Source organism: Aplysia californica, unplaced genomic scaffold (assembly GCF_000002075.1).
Source record: "Aplysia californica isolate F4 #8 unplaced genomic scaffold, AplCal3.0 scaffold00197, whole genome shotgun sequence".
Lineage (NCBI taxonomy): Eukaryota > Metazoa > Mollusca > Gastropoda > Aplysiida > Aplysiidae > Aplysia > Aplysia californica.
The window spans coordinates 538,172-564,643 of NW_004797467.1; the positions used below are offsets into that span (position 1 = coordinate 538,172).

A 26,472-nucleotide genomic window follows, 5' to 3' on the forward strand; every position below is an offset into this window, starting at 1 on the left:
GGGGGGGGATGGGATTATTCGATTTAAAAAACTTCCCCCACATGAATAGAACTAATATTATCTGCATGCGATTGAGATGAGCCTAATAGTGACATCGACAATGAATAAAAGCAGAAAGAGTACAACGCACACACGCACTAGTCACCTGCCTAAAAAGGAAACAGACAAGAGCAAACTCTCACAATTTCTGTCTAACCAAAAAGAGAAGTGTGAAACTTTAAACAGACCAGGATTGGTCATTTCAAAGAACTTCAACAACAGTGAACACTAACACACAAACACAGGTACTCAAGGCTGATTTCGACTGTACGTTAAACACAGGAACGCGACTTTTTTTCTTTTTTTTTTTCTTCTTTCTCCCTCTGCTTTACCAAGGATGTGACCAATATAAATACATAGGCCTACTAAAAAGAAACATGTATTTTCTCTGAAAGTTTAACACACTGAGCAATCTGAGAGTTACTGAAAGACAAAAAAAAATAACCACAAAAAAAAAAACCCATTTGCTTGACTCGGAACAAATTCACAAAATCTTGACTCAACTGCACATCCTATCAAATTACAGTCATAAATATGGAAACGGACAACAACATCAATTAAAGGGTTTCATAATAATAATAATCATAATAATTTTTGTCTACATAAAGAAAGCCAATATGTCTCATAATAACATCTCAAAAATGACATTCCCATTTGCCCCCAAGTCCTTTTTTGAAATTTAAAGAAAATAATGAGAACCATGACCTAGATACTCTTTTTTTTTTTTCCATTAAAAACTAAGAAGGAAATAACGAAGCAAAATGAAACTCCAATGTAAGAGCCTCCTTGGTGTTTTCATTCAAATAAATGCCCTATCTTGAAATCTGAAACCCAAAGAAACTGACTCGGGTGACAAATTACGCTGACTATATATTTGCCTGCCACTTTCATGATAATCTGCCTGCCACTATTATGACATCTGAAAAACGATGACAAAAAAGAAAAAAAATCTCCAGCTCCAATTTTATCACTATTTCTTAATTTGGTTTGATCAGAAGTAAAAGTTTTGATTTTGTACGATGCAAACACAAATATGTACATGTAAGCTTACATTAAATATCAAATCAATTTTTACTGTCGTAATGTTTAATACTAAAAATAACCAGGCTGTGCTATCAATAAATGAACGATTGTCTCCTATACTACTATAGGGCTGTGGGCATTTAGAAATCATCATGTCCAGAGGTTTAACTCTGTGCAAAAAAAAGAAACCCCCTAGTGATTCCACCATAAAGTCTGTCTCTGGTTGTCCTAGGGACCAGCTTACAGAATAATATATTGCAAGTAAAATGTATTTTGAACAGAGCTTGGGTGAGACGTATGTTCCTGTCCTTGTCTAAACTAAACTGTACAGATTAATAAACAAGCATGAAACGTATATCTATATATCTATAATGAGATTAGCTTGTTCCGTCTTACTGAATCAATTGAATATTTTCTAGATTAATAATTTAATCTTCACAACAACAAAAAACCCAGATCTTCTTCACGATACTCTGCAAGAAAAAAGTACATCACTAGTGTCCAACTTTCACCATGAGCATGCGTCAACACATTGATTTTCAGAAAAGTTTTTTAAAAAACTTACTTACATGCTTATTTTGTTTTAGTGTTTTACAGCACTTGCAACGCAATAAGGTCATATAAGTGCCGAATATTACAGGTATTTCAAGAGAGTAACAAACACAAAATAGAAGGGGGAGAAAGGACGATGGATGTTCGATAGGGAAGAAGAATCAAACTACACCAGAGCACCCGCCAATCACCCACTCCTTCTTTCCTAATGTCAACCATAATAAGCCAAAAATATCATGTAGAGTATTCTGTGGGTGACTGGCAGTGTTCTTGTGTGGTTTACTCCTTCTTTCCTATCAAACATCTATGATCCTTAGCTCTCCTCCTATTTTTCATTCATCCCTCTCTAGTAGCATCCCTAATCTTTGGCTCTGATACAACCTATTTGTGTTGTAAGTGCTGTAAAACTCTAACTAAAACTTGACAAAGGGTGTTCTTTTCATTAATTATAATGTCAGGGACGTACATTAATTATGGTTAATGAATAACAGAGTTTGGGACACTCCCAAAAAAGTGTCTAACCTCAATTTGTCAGATACACAGTCAAACACTTTTGAAACAACTCATTTATCGGTCCCCTAAATTAACCTACCAGCTGATGGATTGATCCTTTAGAAAGAAAGCCCAAACGCAGGTAAGATAAATATTTTTCACTGACACTTTATGGTACAAAATTCAGTTACATCCATTAGAGGGTCTTGTCATCAACAATGAGTCCGTAACAATTTTCAAAAGAAAAGTTTAAAATCCCACCAGCCGCTCATTTATTGACGGGTACAAAATCCCCTCATAATAGGATGACGTTGAACATCCAAACCTGTCTTTACATAATCAGGCTCGTACGGAGACCTCTACTCTTAATTAAGGAAACAGACTAGATCCACATATTTGCCAGTCCTAACATCCTTGTGAATGTGTTTTAAAAGGCAGGTTATTGAAGTATATATGGGTGTATGAAGTATTTGGGTTAACTTTCTATCGTCACATCCGTAGCCTCTATACTGTACTGATAAATAGATAGAACTATCCGAAGAACAAAAATAATACTAAAACTAATACTAATATATGTTATGATAATAGTAATAATAATAATAATAATAATAGTAAATCACTGCTTGACAGAATACTCAGAAACATTCTTGGCTTCCCAGGAAGCATACAGTGCAAGCAACTGATTAAGCACTCCAACACTAACACACTGACAAGACCTTTCGCTGTCTATAATACAAAACAGATTGATTGCCATAATGCTGATGTGTAACAAACCAGATCAGAAGATGGAAAGAACACACGATTATATTTAAAATGCCTAATTCAAAAGTTATAATGCTTAGTATTGCAGTGATTAAAAAAAAAAAATAAAGCTCATTATTCACAAACTTATCTTTACACTCCAGAGTGAAAAATGTTTTAAGCATAAACACTCAAAAAACAATGACTTTCACCATCCAAAAACCACCAGAAAATGATCCACTCTAGCACCAGAGGAAAAAAAAAGCATCCCTTTTCACACACACACAAAATGTCCTTACTAATTAATAATATACCCACAGAAAATGAACATCACATATAAAATATTTTTCCACTATCCCTGCAATACAATTTTCTTTTTTTTTTCAAATCTCCATGACTGAATCTCCGACACTGGAAGTTCATGCAGCAGAATCAGTGAAGGAACTACTTACTTATCAAGATTCCAGTATAATGAAGAGTAACTGACGTTTATCAAAAGCTTATGGGACAAAGAGTACAATCTTCATTCTTTCAAATTTTGAACGAAGACGTGATCACCGGATGTATTAAAACAACAAAAAAAGCTAAAAAAGTTCAGGCAGTAAAAAGATTTGATAAATTTTTTTTTTTAAACGAACACAATGCACATGCATAAAAATATACAAAGGGCTTTGTGACAAGACACGTAATATCCAGAAAGTGGTACAAATGTAGATGAGGCTAATTATTTGAGCCACAGCATGCAAGCAAGCTGTTGAAAAAAACAAAAAACAACCTTTGGTCACAGCACGCTTTGGGACGTACGTTAATATTTTAAAACAGTAAAGATTTAAGATCCCGCTCAGATTTAAGATCTCGGTTGCAATCTATACCGAAAAAACCCCCCCAGAAGTTCGAATATATAGGAGAAAAACCATTTTGTCACAAAGCCCTTCTTATGTTTTGGGACTGGTTTTGACTCTTGCCTTCAATAAAAACAACAACAACAGCAACAACAACAACAACAGCAACGACTTCAACACTGAGTCTGAACAGCCTCAAATGTGTAAAAGGAGGCTGTCCCCCCTCTCAAGAATTCATTTCTCTGGGTCGCGGATAGGCGCTACAGAAAGATTATCACCGACTGCGTCGACCCTTTAGTTCGTCGGCCACAAGATACACACAAAACAGCAACAACAACAAGAAGCAAGAAGCCGAGAGAGAGGTGTCCCACAGCAGTGTCGTGGCAAGGGTTTTGGCAGAAATGTCCACACGACAAAAGAGAGAGGTACACGGTACACGTCGTGTTTCGTCAGCACCCAGGTGGATGATGCAGAACTTGGAACTAAGGCATCACACGGACATGGCAGTAACTGTTGTGAGCGCGGAACATTGGTCAGCAGATGGTGGTGGGTGTCTTGGTTTTGAGTGCAAAAAAAAAAACAGTGGAAGAGACAAGGATTAGATAGTAATTGTACGTATTTTACACCCCCATCGCCACAATTTAGATCATTTAGGAGGCCGATTGCTTCAGCCCTGCCACGCAGGGCTAACCCCGACTGAGAGGGATACTAGATTATCTACATCCAAGCAAACAGATGGAAATAATGGAGAAAAAAAATAAACGTCCCCTATCTGCATGAAACCAAGGTTTTCTGTGAGTGACGGTGAAAAGCCAAACCAATACACCACAGACGGTGGTCAACATCTTCATCAAGAATACCTCCGTCTTGACCAGAGAAACCACTGCAGTAGTTACAGGTTCAACTAGTCACAACACAGCTTACATCAATATTATATCATTACCATACTACAGTGAACAAGTATTGTTGTGTAACATTCTAAGAATAAAATATCTCTTCCTTTACAAACAAAATGTTGAAAATTCTCCACACAGCGCGTATGATGAAATCACAAACACAATAATACCATCTAAAACACAACCAAAGCAAAGCAAGTATGTAAAACATAAAGCAGATGAAAAATGCTCTTTCTAACATTTAAAGCAAACCATTCAAGAAAACAGAAACATATTCAACAAATATAGATAATGTATGTGAAAGTACAATCGGCTGATTTTGATAGGTGCAATAACCATCGGATCAAATGCGCTTGTTCATAAATATATGCCATCTCTGTCTATGAAAACATCTGTTAATACTTGGAGTTTGAGTAGAGATTTGTACATGACACAGCAATTTTGCCCTGGCAAAAAACTAGACAAAGAGAAACAAAAGAGGAATAAGAAAGATGCAGGACCTACAAAAGGAGTCCTCTGACCACCCTTATTAAACTCAAGTCTCATGAAAAATTTAACATTTATGTTTAATATACACTGACTCTGACATGTCGATGAAAATAAAAATGTGGAGAGAAGGAAGCTGCACTTGAGCATTTTGCTGTTTGCGCCAGTCCCAATACTATAATAAAAACAATGAAACAGATAGAACAACTTTCAGAAAAAGACGAAGAGGGCAGTTTAGAGACAGACAGCGCTAGAAAAGGAAGAGACCACGATTATATTCTAGGACTAGGAGTATTTTGTCTGTCTAGCAAGTGTGCAGCAGGCACCACTGTGTGTTCACAGCTGAAAGAGATTGCGTTGTATTGGTCTAAGAGATCAAGAGATGACAATAGCTTTCGCGGATGGGGCTACATGTGACCATTAAACATTTCATGCATTGTTCAGACAATACTATAACAGTTTGGAGAAAAGCTATATCATTCTTTTAACTTTTATCCCAGTCAAATTCTGTAAGTCATCCTAAAGAAATGTGGGAGCTTTTTATCCACTCAACAAAACAGTAAATTATATATCATGTTATCTGACTTTTTTCATTGGTTTCTCTTTGCACTCAGTTACGTGAAAACTGATAATCAGACTATCACTACAAAGACAAAAAATTGCATTCATTCTATTGCACAGCTAACCACAATAAAAGAAATAACTGATTACATCATGTGCCGTACAGTCTACAATCTGCAATAATCATACCAATGGGCTTATCAATAGCATTTGAGATAGACGCATTACGAATAATAGAACAGCTAGTTCCACAAAGACAGCTGTGACAACAACAGATTTATCGTTCAGCTTATTCCGTAAAGCCACAGGAAATACTAGACAAGTTGTGACCACTGACAGCTGAATATGAAACACAATATAATATATAGCTGAATATTTTTTTTGAAAACAACTAACACACATATCATGTTGACACAGCAAAAGCTGTAGCACATGGGGAGGGGTGGGGGAGGAGGAGGGATGTACCCCACAAAGGATAAGGTAGCTGGGTTTGGAAGACCACATACATATTTTGATCAGTCTTAATGCTTACCGTACTGCTCTTGGTAGCCACAAAGATTGCCTGAACAGAATGACAAGTCTTGCAACTGGTCAAATTGAGGAACACATCACTGAAGACCCCACTCTAAAATTCCCTTGAGGATATTTAACAATTCTTTTAAACACCACATTCGATTTTTGTGCACAAAATATTTCAGATTTGAACATGGTCAGTCCATTTCCAGATCATGATAAGAAAATTCTTCTCTTCAGCAAGGGTTGATTTCAGATAGAGTGAATACCAAAAACATTTTTTTTTTAAAATCCCCCCAAAATTTTTTAAACCCCCCCCCCCCCAACTACACAAAAAAACAACCAAAAAAAACCTCCAACACCCACAAATTCAAGTTGAATGCATTTGTAACATATTAACCCATTCCTGACTGCATACAAGAATACTCGTATCCATGTAGCCACCGGACTAGGAGAAAATTCGAATCTCGATAGCGTCTCTCCAACTCTTGCTCCAGTCCACTATATCCATGTTTTTGAAAACTATTATCAGAGTTACCGTTTGTGCACTTCCTCCTGCTAAATTTGGGAGTTTGGAGAGAAATCAGGTTGATTTTGAGCGTGAAAGATGGCAAGACAGCGTCTGTTTACAACCGACGATGTTCGTCAAGAAATTTACATGGACTCAGAGAGCAAAGATAGCAATAGCAGTAAAGGGGATGATCGCGAGTTTGATCTAGATGCAGATTATAGTTTGCCCTCGACAAGTGCTGAACCTAGTACTAGCTGTAGTAGTAGTACAACTAGTAGAGCCGATACTGACAGTGAATCTGGGGACCAGCAAAGTCTACAAGAAGACGAACAGCCACCACTAGCAAGTCGTCAAGGTGTAAAAAGGGGGCGTGGCAGAGCTCAGAGACCTCAAGTCACTTCGGATGACGTGTGGCTTGTACCTAACTCTCCAGATGGACTCCTCACGAAAATGCCACCATTTGAAAAGCAAAGTTCTGTTGGTCTACTTGAAGAAATCCCAAATCACAGATGAAGAAGATGTGAGGAGATACTTTGATACGTTCGTCGGTGATGAAATATTCCAGCTTTCCGCAACAGAAACAAACAGGAACATTATGCTGCACAAGTGAAAGCTCACAAACCAGACTGCTACTACCTAAAGGACTGGAAAGACACCACGGTAGGTGAGATGCGGATTATGGTGGCCCTCCTCATCGCCATGGGTCTTGTGTCAAAGCCCGAGATTACCTCGTACTGGACAAAACACCCTATTTTGGATACTTCTTTCTTCCGCAAGGTAAGATTTTGAAAAACTTATAAAATTCCTTTACAAAATCTTATTGTTTGTAAATTACCTCTTTTCATTCATAACTAGATCTAGATCTATAGTCTATAAGTATAGGCTGGGCAACATACGGGTGACAAATGTAATAATCAGTATTATCACTACTTTTTATGGGCTTACTGCCCTTACTGATCTTTCACGTAAATGTGTGAATATGATAAGGGGAAAAATGGAGATATAGATCTATGGTGTAGTCATGTTGGCTCCTCAGGAGACTGGAGATCAAATTTATGCACTGCACTATGCTTGAAGCTTCTGAACTGTATTACACTGTTTGATTCCATGTTCCTACATGCAACTCAATTTTATCTTTCCAATTTTACATTATGTTTAGGTTCTTGTTTGACTCCCAGATGAAGCCAAGAGACCGTTTTTTCGCATTGATGGCCTTTTGGCACCTCGTCAACAATGAAGAGCAGCCACAATGAGACACCCCTAAATATGACAAGCTCTTCAAAACACGTCCCCTGTTTTCCCATCTAAGTAACAAATTTAGCTCTGTATATTATCCAGAGAAGGAGCTCGCTGCAGATGAATCCATGATGCCGTGGAAGGGACGCGTTTCTTTAAGGCAGTACATACCGTCAAAACCGATCAAGTACGGTATGAAATTGTACTGCTGTTGTGAAGCCAGCAGAGGCTACATAGTGAACATGAAGTTGTACAACGGAGCTGGCACGACAGGACTTGAAACAGGCCATGGAGAGCAAGTCGTTAGGGATATGACGGCCAACTACATGGGTAATGGCCACACCATCTACATAGACTCTTTTTTTTCGACGGTCAATTTATACAAAGACTCTTTGTCAAAAAAACACCTCAGCTTGTGCCACGATCAATAGGAATAGAAAAGGCCTCCCAAAAGAAATTACATCAAAAGAGGTGTAACTGGCTAAAGGTGCCCATACTGTGCGCCAGAGTGATCGCCTCATCGCCCTCCGCTATAATGACAGGAAAGACGTGTCACGTTCCTTTCCACTGCTCACTCAGGGGAAGTTGTAAGTACAGGAAAGATCAACTGACGCAAAACTGAGCCAGTGAAAAAAACAAAACTGATCCACAGGTACAACCAGCATATGAAAGGTGTCGACCAGCTGGACCAGAACCTGAGCTGCTACAGCTTCAACAGGAAGACGGTCAAGTGGTGGAAGCGTGTTGCAAAGCACCTCAGGCACATAGCGAAAGTGCAAGCTTTTATTCTCTACTGAAAGAGGTCATCAAAAACCATGCCTTAGTGTAAGTTCACACTCACCCCCGATCGAGAGTTTAGCCATGGGCAACACCCGTGCCATCCCAAACACAGTGACTGAGGCCCTCCTCAAGCTCCCACTTCCCTGAGAGCATACCACCCACCAATAAGAAACTGAGGCCCACCAAGAATTGCGCTTGCTGCACCATTCCAAGCAGGGAGAAGAACAAATATGAAAGGAGGAAGGAAACGAGATTCCAGTGCATGGAATGTAAGGTTTGCACTTTGCATTGAGCCGTGCTTTCGTCTTTTCCATACCACAGTGGATTACAAGCGGGAAATCCGCAGATACTACCAAGCAGACTAAGATGTTCTGTGAAAAGTGTACATAGTGTAATATACAGCTTCTTTTTCTGTATTTTTGTTTCTTCTTTTTGGCTGTAGATATCTAGATCTAAATTTCTGTAGTTATTTTCAGTTTTCAGTGCTCGGTATTTTTTTTTTTTTTTTACATTTCTTAATCTGTGGTGAAATATTGTGTCTAGTGTATTATATTCAGTTGGATTACAAGACAAGTTTCCCTGGATTAGCGGCTGTAGACAACACTCCTGCCTGCTGAAAGTCAAGTAAGTGATAGCATTATTATACCTATTTCAGTTTATGACCTTTAGCGTCATTTGGGGGGGGTTCGGGTTCGTTCAGTTATTCATGGCATGTTGGTATTTGATAAAGCTTATTTTGTTTGTATTGTGCTTACAAAAACACATGCCAGCTGAAATTTTAAAAATTGAATCTCTACTTACAAAATTCTAGCTGTTACAGGCAACATCTTTAATCTGTGCTTCCTGAAAATTTGAGGGTGATTGCTTTGAAAACAAAAAAGTTATTGCAGTTTTAGTCAGGGTACCTAAATTTGTGGGTGTGGCTGGAGGCAGCCGAGGTGGGTGTGTCTGCTCAGGGAGGCAACTCAGGTAGAATGGGTTAAGCTCATCCAGACTGTCAGCTTGCTATGACACAGTCCCTTTAAAGTAAAAGGAATCCCATTTGTGTGCGAACAGAAAAAAGTGTCATCAAACTAAAGTTAGCCCTTTGAGTCCTGACATATTGAGCCTAAAAGGTCCGAGCACCTGAGTTTCAAAGGGAAAAATTTGTACATTTACACCTCATAACACTGAGGCGCACGTCCGATAAGCTACAATGTAAAGCCCCCACCCCACCCCCACCCCCACGCTGAGGTGTATGCACCAACCCATATAGCAAACCGGACTCATTAGTCCTTTTAGAGAAGGGTTCCACAGCCACTGTGCACGCACCTTGTTCCTCATTTTGTCTGGCTGTAAGACCACAGAGCTTCACCGCTTAATCACATAACAGCAAAATGGAAATACAGCAAAGTCCGCTTAAATCGAAATCTGCAGGAAGCCGGATTTACTTCGGTTCAGCCAGCTTTTTGGTTTAGAGAGGTTGCTCAAATATAAGAAAAAAAACCCTCAAGGATTTTATTTTCCTACAATTTATCACTCTTTTCGGATTCACCATGTTTCATTTAAGCGGACTTCACTGTAAACATTACAAGGGAAACAGGAAGTGTACATAGTCTCACATATATAGTCACACACTCAAATAGGGTAAAGGAAAAAAGTATCACATCTCAAGCACATGAAAAGAGCAGTCATTAAAAATAAAAGTCTGGTCATACAAACACTTAATAAAATCTGAAATGGGAAATCTTCCATTGCGTCAAAGTTATCTTTCCCTCTTTGTTGTGTGCTAAGAGACAATTTCAATGAAATGACCGCACTGTCACCAACCCTGGAACTTATCTCACACAAATCACTGTTTTGGTTGTAAACATCTTACTACACCCCCATCAACATAATCTAGATTATTTAGGAGGCCAGTTGCTTTCAACCCAGCCGGTCAGACACAGCCCTGGATGAGTGGGATACAACACTGTACATAATTGACTGAAATCTTCTTTTTATAATAACTTTTCCAATAAACCCTTGAACTAACACCCACCGTGTGCATGTACAGTGAAGAGCCTAAAACTTGACACCACAGAAGCCAATACAATCCAATACAATTGTCATTGTATACATTCTATGCCCACTTTGACACAATCTACATCATTTGGGAGGCAGGCTGCTTTGACCTTGCCCATCAGGGCCAATCTGGGCTGAGATGGATACAACGTCCCGATACACAGACGGAGATACTTGATAGTACTCATACAAAAACTTTCCCATATGGGAATCGAACTCGCTTCTTCAGCACAAGGAAGCGAAGTGCCAAAACACTACACTATATATAAAGATATTCTTAAACAAAAAATGTGATGTAAAAGTATTACTGTAACCTAGTAACCCATTCCCTTATCAGACCACACTCCTCAAAAAGATTGTCTGCAAACCCTGCAATTCTTCCAGGCGACAGCAAACAGAAACTCTTCGTTAATATTATGTCCAAGTCAAAATCTCACAGCAACTTAGTATTTCTTACACTTACAGTACAGAAGTATTCCCCACTATTTATATACGCATATACTGTAACTTGCTGATCAACCAAAAAAAAAAAAAAAACAGGAAAAAAAAAATCATGCCCAATCACATTCGTACTTCAAATAAAATCTAATCTGGCATACACAATCCAGCAAATATCACCATGAATAGAGTAAGCCTTCACGTTCTCATTCTTCACAACGCTGAACATCGAAAAGAAAATGTTTCTGTACACATAAAAGCAACAATGAAATTCACATTGCAATCATTTGTAAACAAAATATAAATGAATTGTGCACTTTTTCAGAAAATCAAAATTGTTTAGCAATGCAGAAAAAACACATTGACCCGGGAGAAAACAAAGGATAAAAATAAGAGTCACTGCACAAATCAAGGACTGTTTATAATTACAGAATACAGGAACAGTCTGTTGGGTTAGGGAAAGAGGGACTATGTCACAACACGTTAGGTACCAAAGGAGCTAAGGTCACAAAAGCCAAAAACAAAAATTAACAATGAAACATAAATATTTTAAAAATGCTCTCTGGGACCATTCACTTTCATGGAATATCTGATCTACACAACTGAGAATAAAGAAATACTTTTAAAAATATAAATATACAAGGTATAAATATGTTCACAAACACAACCATTTTGTAACTAAAATGTACAGGTAACTATTATTGACACACCAATGCCTTTTTCCAGACAGGTATCTGTCTCATCAGTACAGATTTCATCAGGTCAGCAGTTTCCTCAAGACTACCTCCAGGTAGTCACCCTTACCGCAGTACAAGAAACAGTTAATTAAATACAACCAACAAATACATACGTTACTCTAAGTGCGTTTCAGCAACTCTTTGAGTTTGAGGCATTTTTCAGACAAATGACTTATCATTTGAGAGGAAAAACAAAAAACAAAAGAAAGGGGGAAAAAATAATCACAACAACAACTATAAAAGCAGATGGTGCAAGAAGAAAAAGAAGAAAAAAAAGTTCATCCACTTCCCCGACAAGAGAAGCTTGTAATACAAAACTTATTATATAATATATAAATCTTACTATCTATGCGTTCAGCGCCCAACCCTAAGGGCGCATCCTAAGAGCAACGGAAAAGGCACAAGATTCAGAATAAAAATATGTGAGGCATTGTGGTGAAACCAGGCACTCGTCAAAATAATGAAATTAGAGAAATAGGCATTTTCTGCTAGTTGAGCAATTTTTATAGACCTTCTGTTTTTCAAGGACTCTCAAGCTATTCAAGTTGTCAAACTTCGGCAGCCATTTTCTCACTGATTTGACCCAGACAACCCCCAACTCTTTTAATCGCAAATATTTCCACTTCTATTCAAGCTGTTCTTGTTGTCATCGATCTATTCAAGAAAGATGGGTATTTCTTAAATAGAAAGCAAGGCAAATGAATTAACTTTCAGATAATACCAATAACTCCACATGCCCAAGAATTGATGAGCGCCTGATTCCTCCACGTCGTGACACATATACACACTGAGCATCATTTCCATATATATGGGAGAGAGCATCCCTAAAGGACTCAGATGTGTAGCAGCATGACAAAGTAAGTTGCTTGAAGCACTCTGCCTTACATAACACTGGGGGAAAAATCTCTGGTTTTCTCATGACTATGTTACTCAGTTACTGACATCCCAACTTCAAGTGACTACAGCTTTGGAATCAAAGCAGCTTGACTAATACTGTTTTCATCCACTTGCAGGGCAAGAACAGACCTTCAGTTTGACAGCCACTGTGCTATATATCATTGCCAAAATGCAGCAGGTGACTCGCCTTGTCATGTTGCTTCACAAATAATATGCAGTAAGAACGAGCAGTCACAAAGCAGATTTCTCCGCAGGTCAACAGTCTTGTCAACACCAAACATAAGATGTTGAAAACATGGAGAGATAGCACCATAGATATACAGCATTCCCTCGAATATCACGGGGGTTAGTTCCTGAATCTCCCACGAAAGGGACAAATCCACATACTAGAAATGATATATCCGTTATTGTACACCTTTATAAACCCTCCCCAAGCTCTTATACACACTTTCTGCACTTGAAGTATGAGACACCAACAGTTTTTAAATAAAAGATTTGTATGTATTTGTAAATAATAAAGATTGGTCCCAACTCAGCTAATAGTGTGTCAAGGGAGCTTACCTTATTTTCCAATTTTCAGCAAGAAAAAAAAAAGTAAAGCAGCCAGTTTGCGAGATGTGAACCACAATATGGTGAGGGAATACTGCAGATGGAAAAATCTTGCACAAAAATTCAGCATTTCTCTTAAGAAATTTCGAAGTAAGAAGTCTCATTCAATCAACATTTGCAAGTATAGAGCGTTTTACAATTCAGTTCTTAGGTACAAGACCATTCCTCACCCTCATCAAGGATCATCACATACATTTTAAAACACTCAAAACTAAATTTTTTACATTTTTTCCTCCCCCGTACTTTTGGACAAATATCGTGTAAAAGACCATCCTAGCCCATAGACATTTCAGGAAGAAAAAAGATGAGTGTAACGATCATCCTCTGCTCACTAACAATGAGTATATATGCAAACATATCATTTTTCTTAGCCGTACGTTTTTAGCAAGGTTGAGAACCTACATCTCAGTATCTCTCCAGAAAAGCCATCACATTCAGCATTTATTACAGATTCCATTGTAACATATCCTCCCCACTCCTCACCCTCTCCAAATGATTGTAAATATTTTACTCCTCCATCAACACAGTTTAGACAATTAACGGAGCCGGTAGCCTCAACCTGGCAAGTCAGAGCCAACCCCTGGCTGAGTGAAACACAGCATCCAAACAGTCAGACGGTGATGCTCAATAAAACAACTTCTCACTTGGGAATCAAACTCTCTTGCATGCAACAATGAAAAGTCCAACCATAACACCACAGGCACTCTGGAGTGACTAATTCCATTCCCTTTTTCATTCACATGTCAATAGAAGGAAGGATTACAAGCTCCAGCTGCAATCAACATGACAATGTCCTGACCAGATGTTTCAGTCAGTAGACACCAAAAGTCTTTGTGAGGGCAAAGTTCAACAGCAATAGATTTCAAGTGGACACAAATCCAAATGCTACCCGTAGTCTCTGCCATGAACAAACTCCACGTGAGAATATTTCATTCAGAGACGCACACAATAAACATGCAGCAGAAACCAACTCAAGAGAGGTACAATATTCTGTCAGAGAGAGGGGGAGAATAAATGTAAGAGGAAAAGAAAACAGACAATATACATTATGTAAAAAATAATGCCCACAAACGATTGAAGAAGGAGGCAAGATACTGTGTTACACACAGAACCCAATCCTACGGGCCTGGTGATGTGTACAGCCTTCTCTAAATCAAAACTGATATCATACCACAGTTTCTGAGCAGATAGCCAAGGCACTAGGCCTGACCCCTTTGATATCAGTAGAGGGGACTGTTTGTTTTACGAACAGAGAGAATTTCACCCACACAATAACAGTCAGTTTGCGAAGGCGAAAAAAGCAGGATAGACACACTGACAGAAACAAAAGAGAGACAGCGAAAAAGTAGGACATGCCAGTGACAGCACCCCTCCATCCAACTGCCTGTAGACAGAACATATCTGGACGACATAATGGTCATCTTATACACAAGCTCTACTTGGGTAATTATTCATTAGCACAGAGAGTCAGTAAACAATAGAATCTTAACATTGGGGACATCATGCATACACGACAGAAAAGGCATCATCAAACAGACAGGTGATTGCATCTGGAGCTTATTGAGCTTAGGCGGTTCATGTAGCAGTTTGTGCTCCACACAGCAGCTTGGTGCATTTGACTGTAATTATCATCTTATTCTTTTTAATTTTGAAGCCGAGGGAAGAAAGCGATAAATAAATTGTAGATGTTATAGACCTCCATTGACACAGTTCAGATCAAACCCATCAAGTCTGTGCGGCTTAATGTAAACTGTCATAAACAATAAACAGCGTCTAAACATGTTACAATATCATACTGCTTCATCGCTCAAACACAACAAAATGCTTGGAACAGAGATTACACATAACCATGAACCAACCTTCTGAGGAAATTATGCAAGAGGAAAGTGGAGGGTAAAAAGATAGACAGAATCAGGTCTCATGATAGTGTAACAGCTTGCAAGCATTCTGGCAAACTGCTGTGATGTCTCACACTTGCATTCTTACCAATAAGCGATGGTCTCCGCTGGAGCTCTTTCACCTTATGCTTCAATGAATGCTGGGACAGGCAAAGGCCAGATATTTTGGCAGCACAGACAGGTTGGGCAAAGGAATTACAACTCACAATTAGCAAGCCAAACTCTCATTAAAATTTTTAAAATATAAATCTTGAGTTCTCAAGTCAATGCCTGTTAGTTCTGCTCTTTGTATGTCGTCACCGGTGCCAATTCCAGAGGCCAGAAGAGCAACAAGTTACATTTTCACACGTCCATAAGGTCCCTTTTCTTGCACTTCTCTAGGTTTCAGCAGAGTACTCATCATGCAATAAGGCCCATACGACTGACCTTTGCAGACAAGAAGGTGTGAATGACAAACACTATCGGCTTAGGGCACGTGTTCAGGTCCAATTCCTGAAAATAGAATTTTTAAAATTAACTTTATTAAATTTAAATGATATTTAATTCTGAAACTGTTTCACTTAACAAAGCAACATAATGTATACAACTGTTATATTTAAAATAGGTTCATCACACAGAACAACACCACCTTTCCTTCTGACATTTTATTATTATTTATCTAACTCCATACCTCAATTAAACCTGTTTCACTGTTTTACAAGTCAAACAAAAGTTGTTTTTTTAATTCGATAATGACCCCTCCTCTTTCCATTGAGAAATTCAATTGTAAAGAACAGACAGCATACATCGAGGAAGAGATACACACTATCAAAGATATAAATGTATTCTGTTAGCACCACTGTCTCCATTACTGTTGACATGATTTGCATTGTAATTTTTACTATTATCATAGTGATTATTATTGTTCTTATCATTAGAGCCATACCCCTCCCTTGACATGATAAGATGTGTTGCTGTTATTATTATTCTCATTATTAATTATTAACTCCTATTGGCCAGAATGATAGGTAAAATGTCATTCTCGCTCACCCTTTCTGCCAGAATGACACAGAGCCTGTTGTGTTTACCATCCCAAGTTAAATTAAATACACATTTCCATCCAGTCCGGCAATTCCATGTTCATAAAAAAATATTGGTCAAGTTAAAAATAGACATGATTATACTTCTTTTCTTTATGAGAATTTGACATCTGAAAACATTTTTCAAGTGGCAGCGCATGGAGACCAACAACTTTGGATCTAGAATCCAAGTCACTTTCCAAATCATGAAAGTTAATCAAATCTCTCTACAACGCATCTGCTTTTTCTGCATTCAATCTCACTATCTGCTTCTCCAATGCTGCTGATGGTTATTTTTTTGGGCATGGTGAATGAGAAAGATCTGCATCCAAAAATTGTCAGTGATACAAAAACTTAAACCAATTCTGAATGACAGAAGAATTAATAAACTCTGGATGTTCAGGAAAATCAATGGAATTGATTTCGGTTGATAGGACTTAAAAACCAAAATTCAAAAACCCAATACTCCCCAATTCTCCACCCCCCCCCCCCTCCTTATAACAGCAGTTACTTTTGATACGACCTGTATAAGTACTGTTATCAATTCTAACTTTTATTAAAATTTACCAAAAGCCAAGGGTGCGAATCCACCACAATGTACTCACTATCTTCCTTCCTCCCCCCTCCTTCCTCTTCCTCCCTCCCCCTCCCTTACACACACACACACACACATACTGACCTGCTCTCCTACATCAGCAAAGTCCAGCCCAAGCAGCCGGTGACCATCGTCAGACGACATACGTAGATGTTCGAATGGGTGTGACCACAGCACGTCCCCCTGACCTTCGCCCCCGTCTGGCTCCTCACTCAGGGTGAACCCGTCCTCGTAGTGCACGGTTAGTTTCGTCTTCTTACCCTTCCACACTGCCGCTGGAAATAGATTGATTACAACGCGTTTTACGCCTCCATCGACACAATTTCGATCATACCACCCCCCCCCCCCCCCCCCCCACCCCATTTTCTGCAGTGCCAATATTCGTGAATTATTTAAGACACTATTGGATTCATCCGCGTTTGATCAGCAGCGAATTTTGTAGAGGTTTTATGCCCCCATGGCCACAATTTAGATCATTTCGGAGGCAGGCTGTTTCAGCCCTCCCTGCCAGAGTCCATCTAGGCAGAGAAGGAAATCATGTCCCAGCAGATAGATGGAGAAGCTTGATAAAATAATGTTCTCACTTGCAATTACATCTTCAGCATGCCGTGGAGAAGGGCCCTATCACTGCACAACAGGTACCATGCCGCTGGAAAACATTTTGCAAACACAGAAAAGAAGGGGGAGGGGGGGGGTTGGGAGAGATCTCCTTTAAAGTCACGTCTTGCAAGTGGGAGACAACTCCTTTACATACACTCACAAAGAGGTTATATTAAGCACCAGAGGTCGTGGCACTGATGACCTCACGTAAACAAAAGGGGAGTTGTGTGCCCACTCTCGGACACTGAACCTCAAGGGCAAGACATGCACAGTTCATCAGACGGGCACGGGTGAGTACTTTTCGAGACTCATGTGGAGGCGTCTCGGCAGTCTTAAGAGGAAATCTACAAGCTTCCTCTGAAATATGGTGGCAGGGTGGTGTTTAAAACACAAGAGCTCATGGGGAGTGGGGTGGGAGCTCATATTGTTCATGAAAATGGAGGCACGCCCGCCATGCCGATGAGGGTAAGAAGGCCCCCATGTCTGACACGGGTGACATGTCTCTCCATGTCTCTTTCTCCCTCTTCAATCCCCGTTCCTCCTTTCTTTATCTCTTTATCTCTCTCTGTCTCTCTCTCTCTCTGTCTCTCTCTCTGTCTCTCTCACTCTCTCCAACTCTGACTACCCCCCCCCCCCCCCTCTTTCCCTACTAACAACAGAACACCTACTTAACAACTAAATCCTATCACCAATGCCCTCGACACAAGACCAAATCTCTACATGTCTCTCTCCCTCTTCCATCCTCCTCTCTCTCTCTCTCATCCCCCCTCCCCTTTCTCTCCCAGGGTATTTACAACCGGACACTTGCTTGATGACCAGAGCCTGCCCTAGCACCAGAAGGCCAGATCTCTCTGTGCCTCTCTCTCTCCCTCTTCCATCCACCCTCCCCCCTCCTCTCTCCCTCCTTCCTCCCCTCATCCTCCAAACCCCCTCCCTCTGTACTTACAACATGACACCTGTTTGGTGACCAGAGCCGCCCCATGTGATCCTATCACCAGTGCCCGCGACCAGAAGGCCAGATCTCTCTGTGTCTCCACTCGGAAGATGTGCAGCTCCACGCCTGTCCTTGACCCTGACCTTGTACCAAAGGACATGATGTCGGCACCGACCAGCTGGTTGCTAGGCTTGCTCACGCTCACCAGTCTGAGGAAACCAGTTGAAGTAAACAGTTTAGAATGAGTTTTACAGTACTTGCTGCACAAATAGGTCACACAAGCGTCGAAAGATTAGAGATGTTACTAGAGAAATACATACAAAAAAACAAATAGGATGAGAGATAAAGATGATGGATGTTTGATAAGAAACAATCGACTGAATAAAAAGAAAAACATTGAGTCTGAGTTTGAGTGTGAGTAAAGAAAAGAACAGGCAGTTTGAGTTCGAGTAAAGAGAAATTTCTTTTTTTAGTTTTAGTAAGAGTTTTACGGCACTTGCAACACAATAAAGTCATGTAAGTGACGAAGACTAGAGGTGTTACAAGAAAGAAACAAATATAAAAAAGAAGGAGGGGAGATAAAGACGATAGATTTTTTATAGGAAAGAAGGAGCAAACCACACCAGAGCACCCACCAACCACCCGCAGAAATTTCTTTTTCCATCTTTGAAACTTATATCAATGGGTGAAAGGGTATTTGAATATCAAGGCCCCAAGATCTGGAATGCTTTGTCCAGTAGTTTAAGAGAGATCAATTCCTTTAATTCATTCAAATTTCAGCAAAATTCATTTCTGCCTTTAAATTGATGAGATAAACATTTAGAGTTAGAGAGAGTTTATTGGTTTAGTTTCAGTAGAGGTTTTACGGCACTCGCAACTGCATAAGGTCATATGAGTGCCAAGGGGTGGAGGTCAACAGAGAAGTCCTTACAGGGAATCAAGCTTACTATGCTCACCTCTCTAGCTTCAACAGCACAAAGTCTTTCGACTATCAAGGCACCCCGGAAACAGTGTGTCACAAGAGTGTGACAAACATACAAAAGAAGTAGAGGAAAATGACAATAGTAAGGATTAGGAAAGAAAAAGCAGCAGTTTCCTGTTGTAGATCAGGCACAGTTATGAGCGTGACATTGGTGAATCAGTCCATTTACAATTCTACTGTGCATGAACGAGAAATGTCCCCCCTTTGGGGATGGCCTAAAGACACTTCAGTCAATGGCACTGCCCCGGGGGATGAGTTTATTGAGGCTTTTGTCAGAACACAATGTACTGTATATATGTTACTGTTGTATTGCAAAGCACTCAGAGCCTGTGCACTTTAATCGGTGTAAAGAACTATATGAATGTCATTTACTCTCATTATTAATTAAGAACATTCAATTTGAGTGTGAGTAAAGAGACGCACGTTGACACAATAACAGTCATTGAAAGCTGGGAAATATCAAGAAAGACAGACAGAACTAACAGATGAAAAGTAAAGAAGCAGTCTACCAGTGGTGCCCTCCAACCACCCACTAGGAGAGGATTAAAAGAAAACAAATCTGTAATAATAGTTGGATGATGTCACATTACTATGGACTTGGTCTCTGGCACAAACTTCTATTTCTTAACATTTGTTTGAGGCAAAGAGACGTACATGGATACTACAACGGTCATTTATTATTGAAAAAGAGCAAAACAGACAGGCAGAAACAAAAGAAGGAAAGGAAATAAGGATCAGCAAGATAATGGAAAAATACCCACATCACAGTTGGATGGGGCATTTGTGATGATTAGTATGAGGGACAATTAAGTATGTAATGGAAAAAAAAAAGTAAACCACTCGCTGGGCATCACTTCAGAGGTACACATGTTAATTTTGAGAACAATTTAATGACAGACAAATAAAATTACTGTAGCAGAAGCAGCCAGTATAAATTTGCAAGCAAATGAACATGCTTGAATAAAAAGAGTGCGGCACTCGAGTGTTCTAAGGCCTCCAACAAAATTTAAATATAAGATTATCTTATCAGCTGCAGCAGTGAGTTGAGAGCTGACGATTGCACCACATTGCAACCATATGCATGTCAAGACGGCCAATTTGAGACTGTATGCACGTCGCATCAAAAACTTTGAGACTGTATGCACGTCGCAACAACCATTTTTTGACTGAATGTATGTCAGGGTGTTTTTCCCCTCATTTCACCCCCTTCCTCTCTCCCTCCCTGCAGGGTGACCTAAAGAAATAGTCACAGACGTATTGGCACTATGGCCTAGTTTAATCCTTTAATTAAAAAAACACTGAATTTGTTTCCACTTTAAATGCAGCACAGCATTTCCTTATCACATTGGGGTTCACATTTTGCAGACTCAGTACATTGCAGGGGGTTTTTTCCCCAAAATAGGAAAGCTATGAAGTTGTATTGACACACATGAAACATTATCTTTTTGGTAAAATTGTAAACTAACATGTTTTATCTTTTAATACAGTTGGTCTCTCATACCCAAAGAGTGAAAAGTACTTATAAGAGTGTGGGCGAGGTTTCCAAGAATGAGGGGGAGAGTTTATAAAAGTGTAAAACACACAGGGTATATACAGTTTCTAATTAACCAATTTTTACCTGTCGAGGAAGGCTCTGGGATGTAATCCCCATAATATTCAAGGGAATACTGTAATAATTTCAATGAGAACACAGAACACTGATAGGGATATAGAACAAGCATCACATGGACTTCCCCCCTTTAACCTTGCCGCTGGTAATGGTACCAACAGGTCTGCTGTAGCTAGGTTACTTAACCCACCATGCACATCTGGGGTCTCCATTCTCTCATTGGGGCCAACATGAAGGTAGCCGTAACGTCATGCCCGAAAGACAATTGAACAGAGAGCTGCAGTAGACCTTCACCAAGAAAATAATACAGATTGTAAAGCAAACAGAGCTCGCGGTTGAGTAGTGAATGTGTGCTATACAAATGCTATTTACTATCGCTATCAAAAACAAAAAAAAGTCTGAGAGTCTTACCTGGTGGCTAGCAGTGGGTGTGACTGGAAGGGTGTGGCCCACTCCTCCCTGCTGACAGGTGCCGTGTCGTAGAGAAGAATGTCCTTGTCTGTGAGAGCCATGAACACAGGCTTCCACAGGGAGGCACCCTGATCACCACTCAGCTGAAGGGAAAGAGAGAGCAACAGGGCAATATATGAATTATTGGTTATATTTTGACAATATAACACTGTGTCATCGATCATTATGGCAGTGTTCATCTTTTCTGTTGGTGCCATATTCCCAGCCACAATGGACTACCAGTCTTGATCTTCTGCTTCTACTTCTTTGCAATCCTCTGCTAAATCTGTGGGGTAGCCTGCTGGTTCTTCAGCCTGCAGTACAACTGATTTTTATGTATGTGACTTAGTAGGGCCCCCTTCCTTCAAGTTAAAGGCAGTCCCATTATAATTTGAAAGGAACTCTCACTATATAATTTTTCAACTGACTAGAGCCTGCTATGCGCTTCACTTGTTACCCCAGCAGACCCTAGCATGTAACTCAGAAACTTTCTTGATATCCCTGAAAGCATACAGTGCAAGCTGTGGATTTTGAGGGTTAAAACACTAACAAACTAACAGGACCTTTTGCTGTCAATAGCCAGGTACTATTTCCACCTATGTGAAATAAGGAAAATTCAAATCTTTCCTTAGGACACAAAGACGGGCCCCTGATGGAATTTTAAACCCATGACCTTACAGCTGAGTCTTTGAGAGCGTAATCACTAGACCATTAATGCCATTTAACACAAACGGTCTTCTGTAAAACACGACGTGTACCAAATTTAAAATCCGTTCAAGTTCTACGAATGAGAGAGAACAGTATTAACTCTTGTCCTGCGTCTGTGCTGAGATGCGAATCTTATCAGCAACCGATTACGTCGGACGTTCCGGGGAGGCCGCCGGGGTCATTCAGTGTGTACGGTTGGTGTACAGCACACGCGCCTGGAAACGTGTTTTCGCAATGAATACCGCGGTAGTGTGTTAATCGATGATGAAAATAACGCTGTGTCTTTCATAGCTTTCTATTTATAAAGTGTTACAAACACATGGATAATCCTCTCTCATAAGTCAATAAGACATTACAAGTACTTACGCCCATTCGAATAACCTTTCTAGACGTTCCAGGGGGCTCTCGTGGCCTACTAGAGGTTAAGGTGTTGGCCATTCAAAGGTCCCGGGTTAGAATCCGGGTAGCAACCTAAAAATTTTCTTCTCTAAATTTATCTCCTTTCACCTCATTTCCTGCTCTCTAGCAATGTTCTATCGTCTACTTTCGTCTCCTCTTTCTGCCCCACCCCCTCACCTCCTTTGCCCCTTCCTCTGGGCTCCTGATTCTTTCTGCAGCCTTTCTACTGCTACTCCTTTGCTTCCTCTTACTGCTGTCTTTCAGCCACACCCCTATCTTCTGGTAGGAAAGATCTACACCTAGCATTCTCGGACAAGGGCAAAAAATCTTGGAGGTCCCGTGTGCAAGTTGCACACGCTAAAGATCCTTTGGTGGTTTAAAATCAATAAGAGTAGGCTTCGGCCGCCACCCGGGCAAAATTCAAAATTTCCTACCAAATGAAAACATTAGGTGTGTCCCGCACGCCCATGTGACCTTATGCAGTTGTGAGCACTGTAAAGCACTTTACAAAAACAAAAACAAAAGACGCTCTTGTTGTTATGAATGACCTGGGGTTCGAAAGGGGATAATATAGGTCAATTTCCGAATGTTTTGCACTCAAAATGTTCATTGCACCAGCACAATGGTATTCAAAATTATAAAATAAGCTTATGTTTTATCAGGTAGTATCATTTCATACAAAATCAAGCTCATTTGAAAGATTTTGTGTAGAAAAATGGAAGTCTTGTTTCCTGACTATCCTTTCGAGCTCCTCATGTCTAAGAGGGTCAATTTGTTCTATAATTTCATTGGACGAACATCTAGAGCTACCAACTTGGCATGTTTGAATGAGACGTATGCCTCGATTACGAACCAACGCAGGCGGTTCTAGAAGAAGGCCACAAACGCACACAAACTCAAGCAGACTGATGCACACACACTCGAGCTGCGTGAATGCCGATCCAATGCGGGACCCGAATTGAAGGGGAGATGATGCTCGACGCACATGCACTTAGCCAGGGGCTAGACTGACGCGGGACCAGAACGCAGGCGAGGAGCCGAAATAGGCTTATTGGGCGAAATAAACCCGGCCCCCGCAGGACGAGGGTTAATCTAGCTTCTTTGGCGCCACAATTTTTGTTATTTCAAGTCGCGGAGTCACAAATATGCAGTTGTGAGAAAACTGAGGTTCCACCTGATGTCTTGAAACTGCTGAGCGGTTCAAGAGATTCATTTTGTGCAGTTGCTATGCAAATAGTAGAGGACATCATCAACACTTCAGTTTAGTTATTATCTTTGAAAAAGTCTCAACACTACACAAACATATACTGCATCTTAGGACATTCTACTATAACAGATGATCCAAGAGTATAGCTTTCAACAATTAATGTCTGCTGTATCTTAATGTGGTTCCAGCTAGGTACTATGAAACCCACACTCATAAGCCAAAGGAGGGAGTGATATTGAGATACATAATATAAAAACCACAAATCTGCCTACCTGCTCTGACAGCCAACCCATGTGCCGAATCTCATTCTGATTGGGGGCGGAGCTCAGCATTTTGTTGGCGTCATCAATAGCCTGTTTAGTCAACATCATCACGTTAGAATGGAGAGCGTTGAACCAATCGCTGGCCGTGGCTGGGTCAGGGAACCGCAGCGTGCACACACCCTTCCCGTCTGGCGAGTGGAGCTCCAGCGACCGGCGTTCGGCATCGGCGACAGTCAAATTACGACAGAGATAGCACAGGGCCAGCGGCAGCGTCTTTGTCTCTGACCAGCTGGCTTTGGAGCCGTCCTTGTGAGCAGAGTCCTGCGTGCCCCAGCCCAGCTCGTTCAGGGGAGACGACTTTCGAAAGTATGGAGTCACCTCTCTCAAGTACTTCACTGCAGAAAAACATTTGCAAATATATAATATAATGAGTTAAAGATGAGCTAGAGATCAGCTAAGGAAAAGCATTCAGTTTATTCACAAGTTTAAAAAAAAAAAACCCAGCATAAATTGACAAATATATATATATATAAAAAGCCAAAGAAAAATATACAGTTCATTCACACACAAAATATAATGACAGAAAAATTGTGAGCTCCTACAAGTACTTTATTGGGAAAAAAGTTGGCAGATACAAAATGAGTTAAAGAAAGGCACACAGCTCATTCTCAAGTTTTAAAAACAGCATGTAAAAGAGAGGCTCAAATCTATTCACAGCCAAGTATATTGTCTTCTTTCTGTTAAAGCATAAAATAATTATAAATATTAGAAGCTTTAAAGAAGACACACAAAAATATAAGCTTAATTCTGTTCAAGAACTTCACTAAGAAAGCAGTTCAGAACTGAGCACAGAATTTGTTGATGTCTCACCTTCCATCTCCACAATTCTCCCGGCTTTCTTCAAGGCCTTGACGGCGTCATCATGAGTGGCCTCCCTCAAGTCCTCTCCATTAACAGACAAGATGGCGTCTCCAACATACAGCTTCTCCGTCTTGTCGGCGGCCATATTCTTGAAGATCTTGGAGATGAGGATCGGCATGCGATTCTCCTTGCCTCCTTTGATGCTGATGCCCAGACCATGCTGTTCTTCCTTCACCACCTGAGACAAAATGTACGTTTTGTAGTATTGGTAGACGTTCAACGTCTCCCAATGACACAATCTATATCCTTTACAAGGTAAGCTACTTCCATCCTGGCTGCTAGGGTAACCAGGGTTGAGAGGAACGCAGCTTCTCAGCAGACAGACGGAGATACTCGATAAAAATTTTCTTCAGTCCAGAAAGTCACATCTTCTGAGTGCAAAAGCAAGCACCTCACTGCCACACTACAGACATTACAATAGACAGAGGGGAAAGGCAACTCGTTTAAAAGTACAATTGAAACTGTCTGAGATGGCCACTGATTGTCGAGTAGAAAAGTGATTGTCTTAGACAGGTAGCCATATTAGGCAGTACCGATCAAAGTAAAGAAATCAAACCATTCCATTCAAAAGCTCCATCCTGAGACAGTCCAGGGCATAAAAGTTAATGTTATGGACTGGTCAACTGGAGTAAACAGTGGGAGAGATAAAAAAACCTTGCCTTTGCAATGTACAGGTCAGAAATTCATTCATTCATAGGATAGGCAAACAATAACAGAAAGTGAATGGATTTTATTCAAGTCTATACAAATTTTAAAATATCTTTTAAAATCTATGCGAAAGAATGATAGCCTTTAAACATTTTTGCTTTCCTTGAAACAGTAATGTCGGAATCATGAGAATGTATGTAAAATGTACCAGTCAACAGATAGTGTTAGTTGGAGCCAATTCATATAAATCCAATCACTCCTGACCACAACCAGATAGTCTTCTTCTCTTTTCTTTCCCACTTCATTCTATTATTATTAAAAGAAATTATTTTCAAATACTTTGAAATTACAGCCAGAGTAAGCCTGACAGCACCTGGAACATAACACAGTCTACAATAATGGCCTCAAATTTTGATGACAGATCCGCAACAGTTTCAATCTTTTTAAAATATTATTTGCCATGGCCTGAAACACTACTACAACAAATGAACTGAGCATCAAACAAAATTGGCAGATTAGAACAAAAGGAAAATTGAAAAGCAAATCAAGACAGAGTATAATACATTCATTAAGTTACTCTTTTTAGTTTAAGGAAAAACAAAGGAGATATATATATGATATACAGGGAGTCTGTAAATTTCTAGACAGTTTGGTTGAAAACAACGAACATAAATGGCACACCAAATTAAATGCAGGGCATCAAGAACTGAGTTGTTTTCAGCGTAACTGTAAAGTTATTTTACAAACACCCTAAAAAAAGAGGTCAGGGGTTGAAACAATTGAGTGGTATGATGTCATCCACCC

The 26,472-nt window shown here is 39.9% G+C and overlaps 1 protein-coding gene across 1 annotated transcript in view; it reads right to left on the reverse strand.

Moving 5' to 3' along the window:
- Window positions 1-14,131: 14,131 nt before the first annotated feature.
- The window catches only part of LOC101853698 (beta-1-syntrophin), an 18,382-nt gene continuing 6,041 nt past the window's right edge, over window positions 14,132-26,472 (reverse strand). The window contains exons 2-7 of the mRNA XM_005098931.3: window positions 24,970-25,198; window positions 24,109-24,494; window positions 21,484-21,626; window positions 18,494-18,690; window positions 17,032-17,222; window positions 14,132-15,786 (exon numbers count right to left, since the gene is read on the reverse strand). Coding sequence (XP_005098988.1) covers window positions 15,694-15,786; window positions 17,032-17,222; window positions 18,494-18,690; window positions 21,484-21,626; window positions 24,109-24,494; window positions 24,970-25,198 — 1,239 coding nt within the window. The 3' untranslated portion in view covers window positions 14,132-15,693. The remainder of the gene's footprint in view (window positions 15,787-17,031; window positions 17,223-18,493; window positions 18,691-21,483; window positions 21,627-24,108; window positions 24,495-24,969; window positions 25,199-26,472) is intronic.